General features: G+C 40.1%; 2 protein-coding genes across 2 annotated transcripts; both read left to right on the top strand.

Moving 5' to 3' along the window:
• The first annotated feature begins 71 nt into the window (after positions 1-71).
• LOC121807070 (hydroxyproline O-arabinosyltransferase RDN2-like) lies at positions 72-2,435 on the top strand. Its single transcript, XM_042207258.1, has 8 exons — positions 72-696; positions 777-844; positions 926-1,127; positions 1,207-1,304; positions 1,381-1,450; positions 1,557-1,628; positions 1,732-1,845; positions 2,068-2,435. Exons 1-8 carry the CDS (start codon positions 319-321, stop codon positions 2,161-2,163), a joined length of 1,098 nt encoding a protein of 365 aa, XP_042063192.1. The 5' UTR covers positions 72-318; the 3' UTR covers positions 2,164-2,435.
• Positions 2,436-6,681: 4,246 nt separating this feature from the next.
• LOC121808626 (aspartyl protease AED3-like) lies at positions 6,682-8,723 on the top strand. Its single transcript, XM_042209205.1, has 3 exons — positions 6,682-7,170; positions 7,606-8,080; positions 8,171-8,723. Exons 1-3 carry the CDS (start codon positions 6,709-6,711, stop codon positions 8,527-8,529), a joined length of 1,296 nt encoding a protein of 431 aa, XP_042065139.1. The 5' UTR covers positions 6,682-6,708; the 3' UTR covers positions 8,530-8,723.
• The last annotated feature ends 9,783 nt before the right edge of the window (positions 8,724-18,506 follow it).

Here is an 18,506-nt window from a genome sequence, read left to right as displayed (position 1 = left end):
AGGAAAAAGGAATTAAAAGCAATGGATTGTGAATTGATTTGTTTTTTAATTAGGAGTGTGTTTTACTTCTATAGTGGAATCTCACATCACTCTTCATTCCTTATGCATATGTATGTAGTGTGTGTGTGTGTGTCTATTGTTGGTTTGTAATTTTTGGTGATAATCTATTATCTGTAGAGAGTTGGTTTTGGACTAATTAAGGGAGAGTGTTTAGTTCATTTTTTTCCTTTGTGTGAATGAAACACTTCAATTCTTGTTGATTAAATTCTTGAATCCACAAGACTTAGTTTTTTTTTTATATTTATGTGTTGAAACAATATGAGGAATCCATCAGCCTTATTCATGGCACTCTTGTCTATTGGGAGTTTCATCTTTACCTATAATTTTGTGTCAATAATTGTAACATCTAATGAGAAGCAGAGTAAATTTGTGATGGATCCTTTGGTTGAGATGCCAGAGCATGTGAAAAGATCGAGGAATCATCGACGACCTTTTCACGTTGCCCTGACAGCCACCGCCACGCCTTACAGCAAATGGCAGTGCCGTATAATGTACTACTGGTACAACGAGAAGAAGGATCTTCCCGGATCAAACATGGGAAAGCTCACCAGAATCCTTCATTCCGGGGCTCCAGACAACCTCATGGATGAGATTCCCACCGTCGTGGTTGATCCTCTACCCCTAGGTTTGGACCGGGTGAGGCAACTCTTTCTCAGTTATATCGCGCCTTTGAATCGTGCATTGAGTTAGTTGAAAATGTCGTGTTATGTATCCAGGGCTATGTTGTCTTAAACAGGCCTTGGGCTTTCGTGCAATGGCTGGAGAAGTCGACGATTGAAGAAGAGTGAGTCTGGTCTCTCTTGAAAGGTATGGACTAGTTTTCGAGTTGGAAGAAAATTCTCATTTGCTGCTTCTGCTGCTGCAGATATATATTGATGGCAGAGCCTGATCACATATTTCTAAAACCGCTGCCTAATTTGGCTTATGGGGATTATCCTGTAGCGTACCCGTTTTTCTACATCAAACCCGTGGAAAATGAGAGTCTCATTCGTAAGTTCTTCCCCGAGGCGATGGGGCCAGTGTCGAATGTTGATCCCATAGGAAACTCTCCTGTTATAATTAAGAAGGTTTGAATATATGTGCTTTCTTTGTTGCTTGAATCTTGCTTGTCAAATTGGACTAATTGACGATGTTGGCATACACCAGGAATTGCTGAAGAAAATTGCACCTACCTGGTTGAACGTCTCGTTGAAAATGAAAAACGATCCTGAGACGGATCGTAAGTTTGGATGGGTGTTGGAAATGTGAGCACATTTTAGAAACATCAACTGACTATGTAGTAGTATGTCTTTTTTCTAATGTTTCATTGTCGAACGAAAGGTATGGGTATGCCGTGGCCTCAGCTCTTCACCGGGTGCAGCATATTCTTCGGAATGACTTCATTTTGCAGGTTTTTCCTCTGATACAGAATTGTCTATGTAGTATTACTATTGCTAACATTTTTATCAGTTCAAACTTGTTGCTAATTTGAATAGTATTTGCATTCTTGATTTCAGCCTCCTTATGATATGGAAACACAAAACAAGTTTATTCTTCATTACACTTATGCATGTGACTTCAACTTGAAGGTAAAGTGTCTTAGTTTAGTAGTGAACATGATGAGGAAATTGTGAACTCTTTTGATCATGCTCAAGTCTCCATAAACAATAATTGATCTCCCTCAATGTTCAGGGAGAGTTAATTTACCCGAAAGTTGGGGAGTGGCGTTTTGATAAGCGAGCGTATCTTGATGCACCTCCGCCTCGGAATCTGCCATTGCCTCCTCGCGGTGTCCCTGAAAGTGTGGTACATTGTTACAGCATAGCATCAATAATTTTTATGGTGCTGTTATTATGTAGAAATGTTCAAGTAGTCTGATCTGATATATAGCGTTGTTTCAACGAACTTGATCGCGCGTTTTTCTTTGGTTTATGGGCGTATGCGACATGCTGATCGCACTCTAAATGCCTCGTTGCAAATGTTTAAAACTGTCCCGATTGCTCACTTGAACCTCGGTCGTCTATCCAGGTCACTCTCGTAAGATTGTTGAACGAAGCGACCGCGAAGCTTCCCAATTGGCCAACAGCAGAAGAAGTTAACAGCTCTAGAATTGGGAGAAGTTGATATCACAAAGGGTAATTTATAGTTAGGAAAAAACCAGGTTTAGGAGTAGCTGTGTAAGGCCTTTGTTCTTCTCCACATTTCTTTTTACAGTTTCAAATCAGGTAGTTATACATAGATTTTTCATTTGGCCAGTTAAATTTTTTGGTAAACTGCAAAAAATGGTTGCATTTTTTGATACCTAATGGAAAAATATTATTATCAAAATGAATAAAGATGTAATCCTCTTTGAGACAGTTTTGCACTTATATTTGGCAAATTTTGCTTTTTTGTCTTGAGATTTACTTTGGCACATCTCTTTGCATTTATTAGTTATCTTTTCTCTTATTTCTCCATTTTTTGTCACCTTTATTTAATTTTTGTCTCTCATATTTGCATCACTCCAATCAAATCAAAGCAAAGCCAAATAACTGAATAAGTACAGTAGAAAATTTTAGGAGAATGAATGATTGCATCGTAATAGCTCAATGCTTTATGATTTACAAATTTTCAATCGATACCGAATTTAGCATAAGAAGTATACAAATAGTAAAGAAATAGAATTAGTTTATACAATTCGAGTTCAACACCAACTAATATTCTCTATACAATCCCAATTAAACACAAACCATCACACGAGCTGAAAAAGAAGCTCAAAAATACCAAAGAAATAGCTGAATTACTTTATTTTTCCACAGCCATTAATTAATCAATTAACCATCCACGAATGAAAACGCATGCAAATTTTAAAATAAGGTTGTGTTGTTCAAATTATATTTGAGATGTGTTTAGATAGGAGTTGAGAAAATGGAAATGCCCTATAGTAGTATATGTTTTTTATGTTGGAATATCAATGTGATCGATGCTTAAATTATCTAATTTTGCAATTTATTAATTCAGTATAATCCTAGGTGGTTAGGAAAATTAGAAATGTGATTGCTTATATAGTTTGATAGTACTATTATTTTAAATTTCAGCACCAACTTGTTTAAAATTTCCAATTCGATCACTGGTCGACCCCATCAGGTCTCCCCAACATAGAAAGCAGCGCCACACGGTCCCAAATTTGTACTGTGTGTTAGCTCTCATGATCTCATCAGTGTGATATGCATTATATATACACTGATGAGTATTATTGTAACATCATAGTTAAAATGATAGCCTAGGCAAATAACCTTCAATACAAAGCACGGAATCTGTGATGCATAGACAAGCAAATTGACGTATGATTCCAAGCAATCCACGATACGAAATCAGACCACTATGGTGTCACCATAATTAAAATGACAACTTAGGCAGACAATCTACAATATATAGACAAATAACTAGGCATATGGTTCCAATCAATCTGTGATACATTGAAAAATCAGCGTTCCACGTGGCAGACTAAGATTGAATTTGCTTTTAAATCTAAAAGTTGAAGTTGTTATTGGTGATATATTGTCGTAGTTGTCACTTTAGTATAACCCTATATGGGTATATACACTACACTTGCCATAAAGCATTTAGATATTCCAAACTCATCTCTCATTTTGCGTTTTCTAGGAAAGCACTTTGATTTTATACCTTCACATCATCATATGCTCTGATTGGCTATTAGTACAAGAGAAAATATTTCTGTAATTATGCCATTATTTTAAACCAAACATCTCCTCGGAAAACTAGAATTAAAAACAAGAATGAAATTCACACATACACACACAAAGTAAAGACAAAATGCCCATAAATTGAGTTACAATAGCACACATTAATTAATTAATTTATTTCCATTAGTGTGGAAATTTACAATAGTATTTTCACTCAGTGCACATGTATACCCCAGTTCATATGCAAAAAAAAAAACATAACCATTCTTGTAACATAGAGAAAATTATAAGACATCGGAAAGTGGAGTGTGTGGAAAGTGAGATACCAGTATATTAGTAGTATAACAGAAATGCCCATTTTAATTCGATTTAATTGAGCTTAATTATTCAAATCTATTAGTAGATTGAAAGCACTAGTTGAATCTGAGCATATAATTATTATTAGACTCAAATACAACTAAGTAACTATAACTACTAAATTATTTAGTGTACCAACAAAACTAGGTGATGATTAAGAAAATAATTAAGCCACTTATTTCCCTGGGCACTGCTGATGCACAGTTTGGCAACTTTCGTTTCTTGATTATTTTGGTATATGTCGGTAACATATACAGTATGTAATATGTCTGTGATGACTACTTTTCTTATAAGAGGTTTCCTGTGTATTTACCTTCACTTATTTAGCTATATAAGAAGAAAACTAGAAAAAATTTTTAATTTAATAGTAGATGTGTTTAGCATTGTTTGTTTTGGATTATGTATAATATTTAGTTTTATTATATTATATTAAAAAATATTAAGAGTGTCCACAATGGTTAAAACCCAAAAACAACAAGGGCAACAAAATGCGGCCCTCTCCAAAAAAAATTTAATTTGTTTGCTTTTTTTAATGATATTTTTTAATTTAACTACAATAAATTTTATTAGACTAATAATTTAGAAAATAAACATAATTTAATAAAAAGCGAAGTAAAGACAAATTTTCGTCGTATTATAGATAGAGGAAAATTATACAACGAAATTTTTTAAAATACACTACACAAAAAGACGCCACCGCTTCCTACTCGGTGGCGTCATCGGAATCCGGCATATCTTCTTCACCACCTTCGTTGCCGCCGCCACCGCCCCCACTGCCGCTAGCTTCGCCCGTCTCCGACCCTTCGGCCCACCCCAACTTCGACCTCAATCTAATAATGAGGTCGCAGCACATCTTCTTGGTGAGAGGGTCTGTCGACTTCTCGTACAAGGACAAGTTATCCCCAAGTTGCTTCATCATCTGCACCTCCAGTGTTTGAGCCAACGCCGCGGTCGGTGATGGGCGCGGTGCCGACGCGCTCGCAGCAGAGACTTGGGATGCGGTTCTAGCCCCGGTGGGGGCCACCCCCGCCGGTTCGGCCACCCCCGGTGGGGGCCTCCACCTCCACACTACCAGATGTCGGGGTCTCCAGTGTACCCATCAACTGTTCCCATGTGAATCTATCAGATTCAGACAGAGGAGACTGGGTGTATTGGAATTGGGAGGATTGGAATTGCTGAGACGGGTTGTTGATCGCGTCCATATTCGGCCGGTAGTCACCGAACCCCGTTTGTTGGCGAACCACGTTCCTCTGCTGATGGGAGGATGACTAAACCCGGTATTGGGGCGATTGTGGACTCCACATCTGATTTGGGAAGTTGCCGTATCCCGAGTCTCCATAACACGGGGAATCACCATCTCCACCTTGCATTTTTTGTAGGATTTTAATTAGGGTTTTGAAGTGTAAAATGGAGTGGGAAAAAATGGAAAGGGAAGTGTAATATTTAAAAAAGAATTTTTGAAAATAATAATAAAAATTTAAAATTTCGCCGGCTGTGCCGCGTTTCGTGGCTCCCTGCAGTGGTGGGTCGCGGCTCACACGGCTCAGCCGCGTGAAGGCCGCGGCCGCGGCTCTCTCTCAGCTCTCGGCCCTCAGCCGCGTTTCGTGGCTCTCTGCAGTGGGGGCCGCGCACCCGAGCCACGGGCGCGGCTCCCCACTGTGGACACTCTTATGATCTTTTTAATTCCTATAAAGTTCATAAAAATCAAAATTTAATTTTCCTATAACTTCAAATAAATAAGTAAAATAACAAAGTAATTTTTTATTTTAATGAATATTTTAAAATTAATAACATTTTTAATAAATATAACCAAACTATATACTCCACTATATAACGCAAAACAAATGTCTATCAAACGAGATTGATATACTTATAACATATGTTTTTCCATTAGATGCATATCCATCGCACTAAAATTCAATGAGTGAAGTAAAACTATTAAATTCACAAACCTATAAAATGCAATGGACCCCACAAACCGAAAAGTCACATATCTTTACCTTGTGAAAAAGGCAACTTTATTTGTAGTAACATTATTCAAATAAACCGATCTTCTTTTCCTTTAATTAGTTCATTGGATAAATCTTGTTTTTATGCAATAATTGATATATGACTAAACTTGATACCATTGAATACAATGAATCAGATCTAAAACAAAGATTAGTAAAATTTGAATAAATAAAATTATTTAATTCGGAAATACTCATTTTACTAAATACTTCACTTTTCCACTAACTGATATTTCTTCCAATATTAATTAGTACTATATCATGTCCAAGAATTAATATCTTTATATGAAAAGCATTAATACTCATATATTTTCATAAATAAGTATTAAGTACTACATTATAGTAAAACAAAATACTAGTATTACTAATTTTTAACACTACTATATAAATCTAAAACTCACCAATTTTATTTTTATTGATTTCTTAAGTTTCGATTTTGATTAAGATAACAATATACTTGTAATTTTAATATCCAAATTTAAAATGTATCTAAATATATTTTTCCTAAGCTTGGTTTTATCCTATGTTAAAATTTAGTAAGTTGTTTTGGTCACATTCTCAGCTATAAATAAGCTCCCTCACTGGACCATCCCACACTCATAACCACACCCATAACCATGGCCGCCCTCCTCTTCTCACTACTTGCTCTCTTCCTCTGCCACCAACCCTCCGCCACGGCCACCAGCTGCGGCGCCGCCGACCACGGCTCCACCCTCCAAGTGCTCCACGTCAACAGCCCCTGCTCCCCGTTCAGGCCCAAAACCTCCCTCTCATGGCCCGACTCGGTCCTCCAAATGCAGGTCCAAGACAAAACCCGCCTCCAATATCTCTCCAGCCTCGTCGCCGGCCGCTCCATCGTCCCCGTAGCCTCCGGCCGCGCCGTCACCCAGAACCCCACCTACATTGTCCGCGCCAGCATCGGCACTCCACCCCAGCACCTCCTCGTCGCCCTCGACACCAGCAACGACGCCGCCTGGATTCCCTGCGCTGGCTGCATCGGTTGCTCCTCCTCCACCTTCGACCCCGCCAAATCCTCCACCTTCAAGCCCCTCCGCTGCGGCTCCCCCAAATGCTCCCAGGTAATTACACATTTGCCATTTTGATCCCTCCACATTTACTTTCTCCATTTTTCGTAAACAAACTTTATTTTCTACTAACTCACGCTCAGATTCTATTATGTGTGACATGATCACTAACTTTTTCTAACTCATTTCATTCACATTTTTTAACGTCTCACCACCTCTTTTCTTCAGACAATACCTCTTTTCTTCAGATTACAAATTGATTTTGATTAATTTGTCCTTTCCCCACTCTCTCAGTCAGAATATTCAGTGTGGTGTGTGGCCCGTGAACTATTACTACTAATAATTAATTTGACCATCAATTAGTTTTCTAGTGTCATCTCCCTACTTGTTTTGTTTCAAATTTCACATACACCAAAGTAATGAAGTAATCATGATGGGTGCAATTATTCTACAATTAGATAAAATAATAACAGAGATATTTACGCATAGGTCCCTAACGGAAGGTGCGGCGGCGCGTCGTGCGGGTTCAACACGACGTACGGCAGCTCCTCCATCTCAGCCGGTCTAGTGCAAGACAACATCACCCTCGCCACCGACTCGGTCCGCGGCTACACCTTCGGGTGCGTGCAGAAAACCACCGGCTCGTCGTTCCCGGCCCAAGGACTATTGGGCCTCGGGCGAGGGCCATTGTCTCTAATGAGCCAGACCACCAGCCTCTACCAATCCACATTCTCCTACTGCTTGCCCAGCTACAAGTCCGTCAACTTCGCCGGATCACTCCGGCTGGGCCCCCACAGCCAGCCCATCAGAATCAAAACCACTCCACTCCTGAGAAACCCTAGGCGGTCATCTCTCTACTACGTCAATCTCCTCGCCATCAGAGTTGGGAGAAAGGTCCTTGACATTCCCCCATCCGCCTTCGCCTTCGACCCCAACACCGGCGCCGGCACCGTTTTCGATTCAGGTATTTCACGAATTACGGATCGGAGAGGAAAATTAATTGACCTAATTGATCGATGTACTTAATTTTTTGCAATTCAATCGATTGGATCAGGCACGGTGTTCACGATCCTGGTGAAGCCGGCGTACGTGGCGGTGAGGGACGAGGTACGGCGGAGGATGCGCGGCGCGGCGGTGACGTCGCTGGGGGGGTTCGACACGTGCTACAGCGGGGCGATCAGCGTGCGGACGATGACGTTCATGTTCTCGGGGATGAACGTGACGGTGCCGCAGGACAACTTCGTGATCCGGAGCAGCGCGGGGAGCACGGCGTGCCTGGCGATGGCGGTGGCGCCGGAGGGGGCGGTGAACTCGGCGCTGAACGTGATAGCGAGCTTCCAACAGCAGAACCACCGGATCCTGATCGACGGGGCCAAGTCGAGGCTCGGGGTGGCGCGTGAGGCGTGTAGCTAGATTTGTTTTTTATGTGGTGTCGGTGCCGACAGTGAAAAGTGACTATTTACTATATTCAGCGGTCACGGGTTTGAGTTAGTTTCTGTATTCTGAAATTGAGTGTAATTTGTCACTGGTTGGGTGATAACACTGCCCCTCCCCTAGGATGCTTCTTCCTTTTCTTGCAGTAAAAATAAATCTACTCTTTTTATCTACTCCTACCATGTTCCTTCGCATTTTGTATTTCATATTTTTATGTATTGGAACCAAATTAACCAATAAATATCAGTTTTTAAGGTCAGCATATTTTTGGGTTAAATTTTTTAGAGTATGTAATAATAACGAAAATATTATTTTGGAAAATGATTTTTGTAATGATTGTTAAAGGAATATGACAAAATATAAGTACAGTTTTGAAGGAATGGAGTCACATTATAGCAACAACACCCTAAAATTATTTTGGAAATGGAATTTTGTAATGATTGTTGAAGGAATGTGACAAAATATAAGTAGTTTTCAAGGAATGGAGTCACATATATTATACCAACGACACCCTAAAATTATTTTGGAAATGGATTTTTGTAATGATTGTTAAAGGAATGTGACAAAATATAAGTAGTTTTTTCAAGGAATGGACTATGGAGTCATATTATAACAACAACAATGCTCGAGTATGCGCAATACAAAAACAACTCAAGGCTTGAACCGCCGAGTCAGAGGTCAAAGGGCATGGTGTGCTCGTGCCTCGTGTGCATTGTGTTGTCATAGTGCTACTGTGCGTGTGGTTAAATCCGATTCTAAAAGTGTCGGGTTCGAGTCTATCGTGACATGACTTTTAAATTTATATTCATTTATAATAATAATAAAAAAGTCATAGCATGTTTAGGCCATCCACAACGCTGTCACTATACCGTCCCTTAAAACACTATTTGCAGGCCCCACTGAACTTTTTTACTCCATCCCTTAACTAAAGGACGGAACCTGCAACCCTCTGTCCCTTAAACCGTCCCTTAAATTACTATTCAATCAATTTCCTTTTTTTATTTTTTTCCACCAAATTCAATTAATAAAAAACACACTTCAATAAAAATAAAATAACATTACAACATAAAATAAAAATACAACTTAACATTCAAAAAAATAAAAAAAGACATAATTAAAATCTTAAAAAAATAAAAATGACACAATTTAAAATATAATTTTATAGAAAATAAAAAAAACTACTCCGCCGGCGAATCATTCCCCGAAGGCGGTGGAGGTGCCCTGGAGGTGGGATACCAAGTTGTGCCGCCATAAACATGACTCCGTTAAGCCAGGCTTCGTATTGGGTGGGCGTAAAGCGGGAAGTGTCCGCCATTGTGGCGGTCATGTACATGGACATAAGGGAGTTCGAGGGTCCCCCCGAGCCCGCCTGGCTTGATTCGGCTCGACCCCTCCTCCCTCTAGCCGCCTTCACCGCATTTCTCCCTTGCGGCCGACGGCGCCCACGGGAGGACCCCCCGGCATCGTCTGCCGGGGTCTCCTCCTCCTGCGAGACAAACTCTTGTGGCCCGATGCCCGAACCGCCCTCACCAGACGAGTATTGTGTCACACCTCAACCCCTCTGACGTATACTCTTTTAATAAATAAATCCCTTATCATAAAAGCAACCAATACACAAGTATAATTCATAGAACACCCATATTATACAAGTTCAAACCAACACTTATCCGATACATATTTCAAAATATCCTGTAAAGTAGTGGAACCTTCTCACCACTCTATATACTATACATTTATCCACATGCAAAAAGATGAGGAGGAGAAGGTTGCCAATATGCGTCAGCCGCCGAACCTGATAACACGTGGAGTTCCTATAACCCACGTCAGTCAAAACTTTACTGTTATCTTATTCCTGAAAAATTTAGTGGTTTATATGGGCCACAACTCAGTATATATAAATTTCCACCTTTAATCTCACATGATACAAATATCAAGCATATTCTTTTATCAATACATATAATCAGAAACAATATATAACGTAATTTAAAAACAAACCATTTCATATTCATAAGCATATGCCACTCTATTTAGTTTATTATTCTGTAACAATCAAGCCTGGTATCTGCCCGGGATTCCTCTATGACCCGAAGGTCTCTATGTAATTGGACTCATAGGTCCCTCTGTATTTGACCCGAAGGTTCCTCTGTAATTGGACTCATAGGTCCCTCTAAAATTTCAGATCCAGTACAAGGCTGTCACAGATCCTCTTTAATCACATTATTCATGTACTTTCAAAACCATATGTAAAACATCAATTACATATTTCTATCATGTAATACATTTAAAACATCATATCCATTGCACCAATCACATATCCATATCATATTCCATCATCTATATCAAACAACACATAATCATATTGGATCGCATCATATAATCAAATCATTCATTTTATTTAACACCTAACAAGGAAGCAAATAAAACATATAAAATTAAAAGTGTGATTTATACACACCTTATCACGATAGGTAAACTTATTGAGCTCCTAATTCCAACTCTTGATTTATAACCCTCGATCCGAAACTTTTCTCTTTACTTTTGTTTTTCCTCTAAATTTTTTCAAACCCTTTCTCTTTTTTTTCAAAAGATAAACTATATAATATATATTTGTACATAAAAAGTACGTCGGCTACTTTGCCGACTCAAACAAATAAATGGAATGTAATTAATCCAAGTGGCATGTCCTAACTACACATGGTGGTACGTGTCACCTACATCTCTAATTGTGAAGTGAAGATAAGTACAAAAATAAATTAAAAATTATGCAATAGATAAAGTATAAATATATAAATATTTATAAAGTACGTATATAAGTATTAGTACTATATGGTACACAAACACAAGCACACATATTTAAATAATTATGGCATATATACACTAATTTAATTATACAGTATATACACGTCCCTTTTAACAATTCCCGTAAATCAAAACTATCCATATATTCGACTATATTGAGTCGTCATAATAATAAATATATTCTCTATGACACACTTAATATCTATGTAGTAAAAACGACAATTTAATATGCAATGACAATATAATATGATAATATGCAAAATAATGCATGTTTAAGGTTAGGGATGTCACATATTGGCCACTCGCCGTGTGCTTCGTGCGCTTCGAGGTCGAGCCCGAGCTGGACCTCACACCGCCGGCCCACCTTTCCTCGTCCCTGACGACCTCCCAAACATCGGCATATTTGAATTGTTTGCCGGTGTCTTCGTAGTAGACCCGCAAAGCCGACCTCAGAATGTCGGCTCCCGTGGCTCCGCTTTGGTACTGAGCCGCTTCATTCTTGTAGATGTCGCAGAATCGTTTGACCTCTCTGTCGACTCGGTCAAAGTGAGCGCGGAACATCTTATATGTGCGACAGCGGGTCTTTTTCAGCTTAATCTCGTGGTAGGTCTCGGTGACCTTTTCTCAGAAGCACTTCCGGGGTTGTTGATGCCCGACGATGGGATCGTACGAGACGCTGATCCAGGCGCTGTACACGGCCAGCGTTTCTTTGGGACCGTACGGATGCCGGCCTAGATCCTTCTCCTCCTCCTCCTCCGCCTCCGCCCTGGAGCCTTCCCCGCCTCGGCCTCCTCCCCCGCCTCGGCCTTCTTCCGGAGTGGGTTGAACCGGATAATCCTCCCGAATCTGGGATAATCCTTGCGATTACCGCGGGGCGGAGGGACGGACGTATGCATCAACATCAAAATTGGGTGGTTGGTACCCCCCGGCGTGCCCGAACCCTGGGTGCCCGGCGTCGATCCTAGCGTCGACGAACCGGAACCACCCAATGTGTTGTACATGCTCCGCCAGTTGCCGAACGCGTTGAGATCCCACGCGCCGGAGCCGCCACCGCCGGAGTTTCCGTCGCCGGACATTTTGTGATGAGATGTTAGATGAAAATTGGAGATGAAATGGAGATGAATTGGGAAGAATAGATGTGTAGTTGTGTGTGAAATGAGGATGAAATAAGAGTATTTATAGAGTAAAAAAACGGCTCTATTAACGGTAATATTACCGTTTAATATTTTTTTTATTTTTATTTTTTTTATTTAATCCGATTTTAAAAAAATGAATTATTGGGTCAGCGTGACGATGCCCACTCGCGGGACGACGAGTGGGCGTCACGCATGGCCTGGGAGCGCGCCACGTCGCCTCGGCGCGTGGCGAGCCGTCCCGCGTTTCGTTGCGGCGGGACGGGTTGCGTGACGGGCTGGTGACGGGATGAGACGCTGCAACGCGTCCCGCCCCGGTTCCGTCACTGCGGAACGAAACACGGGCCACCCGGGTGGCCTTACAATTTTCGTAGTGTAATAAAAGCACACCACCCGGTGGTCCCTCTTTTGCCAGTTAACATTGTGCATGAGCATAATAAAAAAGCACATTTAATATTTTTAAATTCGAAATCAGATTTTATAAAATTACTCCTACGTACGACTATTTGGTTCATAAATGGAAAAATGATGAGGAGATCATCATTTATTTTTTCTATCTCTAGATAGTAAATAGTCCTCCTTTCTCTACTTTATAGTACAATATCATTCACACCTCGATCTATAACCAGAAAATGAACATTGTTTATTTTTTGGATTAATCATTTATGAAGATTATATTTTATTGGGCGACAATAATCAGTGTTACACTGGTTTTTAATCTGTGGAAGAACAAAGAGCACGGAAAGCCTAACTACGTAGCCATGAATTGATGACACTTTTGCACTCAATAAGCTAAGTGCCTAAGTAGTTCTTTTATTTTTCTTTTCAGTATTTGTTTTTACGATGGAGGTATGCCAAAATGAATAAGCTAAGTGGTTCCATACATACTTTTTTGGTTTTCATTTTTCTTAACTTTCAAATTTACTGCTTTAGGAGTACTTGTATTACCTTCAATTTTCTTACCCGATGAATCTAATTATTTTTAATTAGTTAAAAAGCAACTAATTATTAGGCATCTATGTTATAGAATCAAGAGATATCAGCAAGAACAAACTAAGATTGCATGAATGAACGAGGAACTTGAATTGTGAAATGTATGGAGCAACACTCAAACTTGAGAAAACAATGAAAAACTCTTATTCAAATTTTGGAACTTGATACACTCGAATCTGTTACAAACTTCATGAAGAAGTAGTATATATGTAGCTGAGTGAATATACCACAACTGCTCTCAACAAACTATTGAGCTACACTAGAAGTTACAACAAACTAAACTAGAAAAAGTAAAGAGCTTCCAACGGCTATGATCAGCAACGGCTCTTTCTTGATACTTGCAGCTGTGCTCATATATTCTCTCTTGCAATTCTGTTGAGCTCGTGGATTCCATCTTACAATTCTCCACCTAAAGCCACAACTCCTTCACTGCTCAAACTGATAAGATCCTTGCAATATTCAAACTTGTCTTTGCCAATACATTTAGTTAACATATCTGTCGGATTGTCCAAAGTGCTTATCTCCACAACCTTCACTCTTCCCTTTTCAACCTCATCCCTGATGAAATGTAGACGGATATCTATATGCTTGCTCCGCTCATGGAAGAACTGATGTCGAGCCAAACATATAGCAGAACTACTATCACAGAATATAACCATAGTTCTCTGACTGATCCCAAAATCAGAGATCACACCTTGGATCCAAAAGCTTTCTTGCACGGCTGATGTGAGTGCAATATATTCAGCTTCTGTTGTTGATAACGCAACAACGCTTTGTAGGCTGGACTTCCAACTTATGACAGCAGCATACAGGGTAAACAAGTATCCAGACGGAGACTTTCTATTGTCCAGATTGGTTGCGTAGTCAGAATCACAATACCCTTGAACAGCCTCCTCACCCTCCTTATGACTTCCTTTAAACAAGATCCCACACCTTCTGGAGCTCTTCAAATACCTCAGAGTCCACTTGAGCGCATTCCAGTGCTCCTTTCCCGGTTCAGCCATGTATCTACTAGTGACTGAGATAGCATGTGCAAGGTCTGGCCTCGTACAAATCATGGTATACATTATGCTCCCAACAATATTCGAATAAGGGATTGACTTCATCTCCAAAGCTTCTTGCTCAGTTCTTGGAGACTGCTCCTTTGACAGTTTGAAACTTTGTGACAGAGGAGTAGAGGCTGCCTTAGCATTTTCCATATTAAACTTCTTCAAGACTTTATCAATATAATCTGGCTGAGATAGCCACAGTAGCTTCTTGCTCCTATCTCTCAAGATATTCATCCCCAGAATCCTTCTAGCTTCACCCAAGTCTTTCATTTCAAAACTTTTCTGCAAATCAGCTTTGATTCTTTGTATTTCATCCAAAGATAGACCATCTAGTAGCATATCATCTACGTAGAGCAAGAGGTATGCTACTGGAGTATTTCCACTCTTCTTAATGTATATGCAATCATCATACTCAGATCTGAGAAAACCATGAATGACCATCTGCTCATTGAACTTCTTGTTCCACTACCTTGAGCTTTGTTTTAAGCCATATAGACTCTTTTTCAACAAGCAGACTCTGTTCTCCTCTCCTTCCTTTATAAATCCCTCAGGCTGGCTCATAAAGCTAGTCTCCTCAAGATCCCCATTAAGGAATGCAGTCTTGACATCAAGCTGCTGCAATTCCCAGTTTCTATAGTTTGTAACAGCAAGTAGAATCCTTATCGAAGTGTGCTTTACAAATGGAGCAAAGACTTCAATGAAATCAATACCTTCTTCCTGTGTAAAGCCTCTAGCTACCAACCGAGCCTTAAATTTGATCCTGCCTTTATCTGTTGTTTCGACTTTTTTCTTGAAGATCCACTTACAGCTTATGAGCTTCCTATCCTTAGATTCTTGCTTCTAGCTGTTTTTATCCACAAGAACCCAAGTATGATTCTTGAGTAAGGAGTCCATCTCCTCATCCATAGCCTCTATCCATCTTTCTTTGTCCTTGCTCATCATTGCTTCTTTGTAGGACAGAGGATCAACATATTCCAGAATTTCAGCAGCACATAATGCATAGTATACCACATCTGCTTCAGCATATCAAACTGGTTTCCTTACATTTTCTCTTCTCACTCTATCCTTGCAAGTTGGTAATTTCTTAGGCTGTTGTCAGCAGAATGTGGATCTGCTCCACCTTGAGCAGAAATGGAATCTCCTTGTTGCTCATCACTCTCTGAATCACTAGCATCTCCAGATGGATTCAGACTTAGCTTCCCCAGCTCCACCTCAAACATATCATAGGGAATCTGATCTTTCTGTTTTTCCTTGCTCAAGTAAGGCATCTGATCTTCGATGAAAACCACATCCCTACTCAACACAACCTTTTGATTACCAGGCTCAACACACCATAGCCTGTAACCTTTCACTCCCTTCTGATACACTTGATTGCCCGAGGCTCGAGCTTGCTCTTTCTGTCATGAGCATATGCTGCACAGCCGAATACCCTGAACTTTGAATAGTCACCATGAGTCCCATACCATCTATAATCTAGTGTTTCTGACTTTAGACTAGTAGAGGGACACTTGTTGATGAGATATGCAGCAGTACAGACTACTTCCCCCCCATAATTTACTGCTCAAACCAGATGCAAAGAGGAGACACCTAACTATTTCCAAGATTGTTCGGTTCATCCTTTCAACAACCCCATTTTGTTGGGGATTTGAGGGCACTGTCATATGGCGCTTGATTCCTTTCTCCTTACAAAACTCATCAAATTCTCTAGAAAGAAACTCCATGCCATTGTCTGTTCTCAGACACTTCACCTTGCTGCCTTTCTCAAGCTCTACCTCCAAGCACCAATTCTTGAACTTAGAGAATGTATCTGACTTTTCTTTTAGGATATGAACCCATAGCTTCCTTGAATAATCATCAATAATTGCTAGATAGTATTTCCCTCCACCAAGAGTAGTTACTGGAGCTGGCCCCCACAAGTCAGCATGAATATACTCTAAAGGAGATGTAGAGGAATGCATACCAGATGTGAATGGCATCTTCTTTGCTTTGCTCAAGATGCACTGCTCACAGGAACCAAGGTTGCTTGATGTGTCTCCAGAAATAAGACCTTTCTTGGCTAGTTCTTTGAGGCTTCCTTCAGCAGGATGTCCCAACCGTGGATGCCATAGCTTCAAAGTTTCAGCTGCCACAGAATTTGAGTCACCAATCACAACCTCTCCAAGCAGATAGTACAGGTTGTTTCTCCTTTCTGCAGTCATAACTATCTGATCTCCTTTCTTGATCATCATCTTACCTTCAATAGAGGAGAATGAAAATCCCTTTACTTCCAGCAAGCCTAGTGATATGAGATTCCTTTTGATCTCAGGGATATACCAGGGATATACCTCACATCACTGAGCAATTTCACAGATCCATCCATCATCTTGAATTTTATACTTCCAATTCCTCTAACATTGCAGATTTGGTTGTTCCCTAAGAGAACAGTTCCAGTAGCAGGACTCAAATCTTAGAACCAATGTTCATGTGGGCACATATGAAAGCTACACCCCGAATCCATTATCCAAGATCCACTTACTCCACCATCCATTACATTCATGATTTCTGGAAGCTCTACTCCTTCAACACAATCTGCATTGTTCTGTTTTTTTCCCTCAGATGCCTGCTTCTTTTTCCAAGCAAAGCAATCCTTTTTTAGGTGTCCTGGTTTCTTACACCAGTGACATGATCTTGTCTCCTTTACTTCAGAGCTCGAGACCTTAGCAATCTCAAATTTCTTCTTGGGATTAGTCTTCTTGAACTTCTTGATGTGTAAGCTTTCGGTTGCACTTTCTTGAGATCTTGAAGCACCTTTCTGCAATTCCTTTGCTCTCAATGCGGCCTTTACTTCAGATAAGGTGATGGTTTTCTCCCTCCCATACACCATAGCATCACGAAGATGATCAAAACTCTTTGGTAAAGCGTTGAGCAGCAAGATGGCTTGGTCTTCATCTCCTATAGTAACATCTATGTTTTCAAGATCATCAATCATCTTTGAAAACTCCTCCATCTGTTCACAAATGCCTTTATCTTCCTGGAATCTATAGGCGTATAACCTCTGCTTCATGCACAACCTATTAGCCAGAGATCGAGTCAAATAAAGACTCTCCAACTTGGCTATAACGCCTGCTGCAGTGGTCTCTTTAGCCACTTCTCGAAGGACTTTATCGCCTAAACACAGAATCACAACACTGTGAGCCTTTGCTTGAATTTCTACCAACTTAGCTGCAGCCTTCTCATCCAATTCGGTCTCCCCTTCTTCACCTTCCTTTTTCTTTTCAAGAGCAGCAGACAACCCCTGCTGGATCAGCATTGCACGAATCTTCATTCGCCAAAGTCCAAAGTCGTTGGAACCAGTGAATTTTTCAGCCTCTAGTCTTGATGTAGCCATTCTTCAAGCAGATGATGTGCAGCAGCAGAAATAACCTCAGAACAACCAGAAAACAATTGCAATCGCCCAAGCTTTGTTCTTCTTTTCCCACAGACGGCGCCACTTGTTATAGAATCAAGAGATATCAGCAAGAACAAACTAAGATTGCATGAATGGACGAGGAACTTGAATTGTGAAATGTATGGAGCAACACTCAAACTTGAGAAAACAATGAAAAACTCTTATTCAAATTTTGGAACTTGATACACTCGAATCTGTTACTAACTTCATGAAGAAGTAGTATATATGTAGCTGAGTGAATATACCACAACTGCTCTCAACAAACTATTGAGCTACACTAGAAGTTACAACAAACTAAACTAGAAAAAGTAAAGAGCTTCCATAGGCTATGATCAGCAACGACTCTTTCTTGATACTTGCAGCTGTGCTCATATATCTCTCTTGCAATTCTGTTGAGCTCGTGGATTCCATCTTACAATCTATGTGCACTAGACCGAGATGTTTCTAGATAAACACCTACTAAAAACAACTTTATTTTATCAGATGAACTATGTAAATGATCTACTCTGTTTCAGTAATATATAAAAATATACTGTCTCTATGCTCTTTTAACCC

The sequence above is a fragment of the Salvia splendens genome, chromosome 6 (assembly GCF_004379255.2).
Source record: "Salvia splendens isolate huo1 chromosome 6, SspV2, whole genome shotgun sequence".
Taxonomy (NCBI): Eukaryota; Viridiplantae; Streptophyta; class Magnoliopsida; order Lamiales; family Lamiaceae; genus Salvia; species Salvia splendens.
This window is presented reverse-complemented; position numbering and strand designations above follow the sequence as displayed.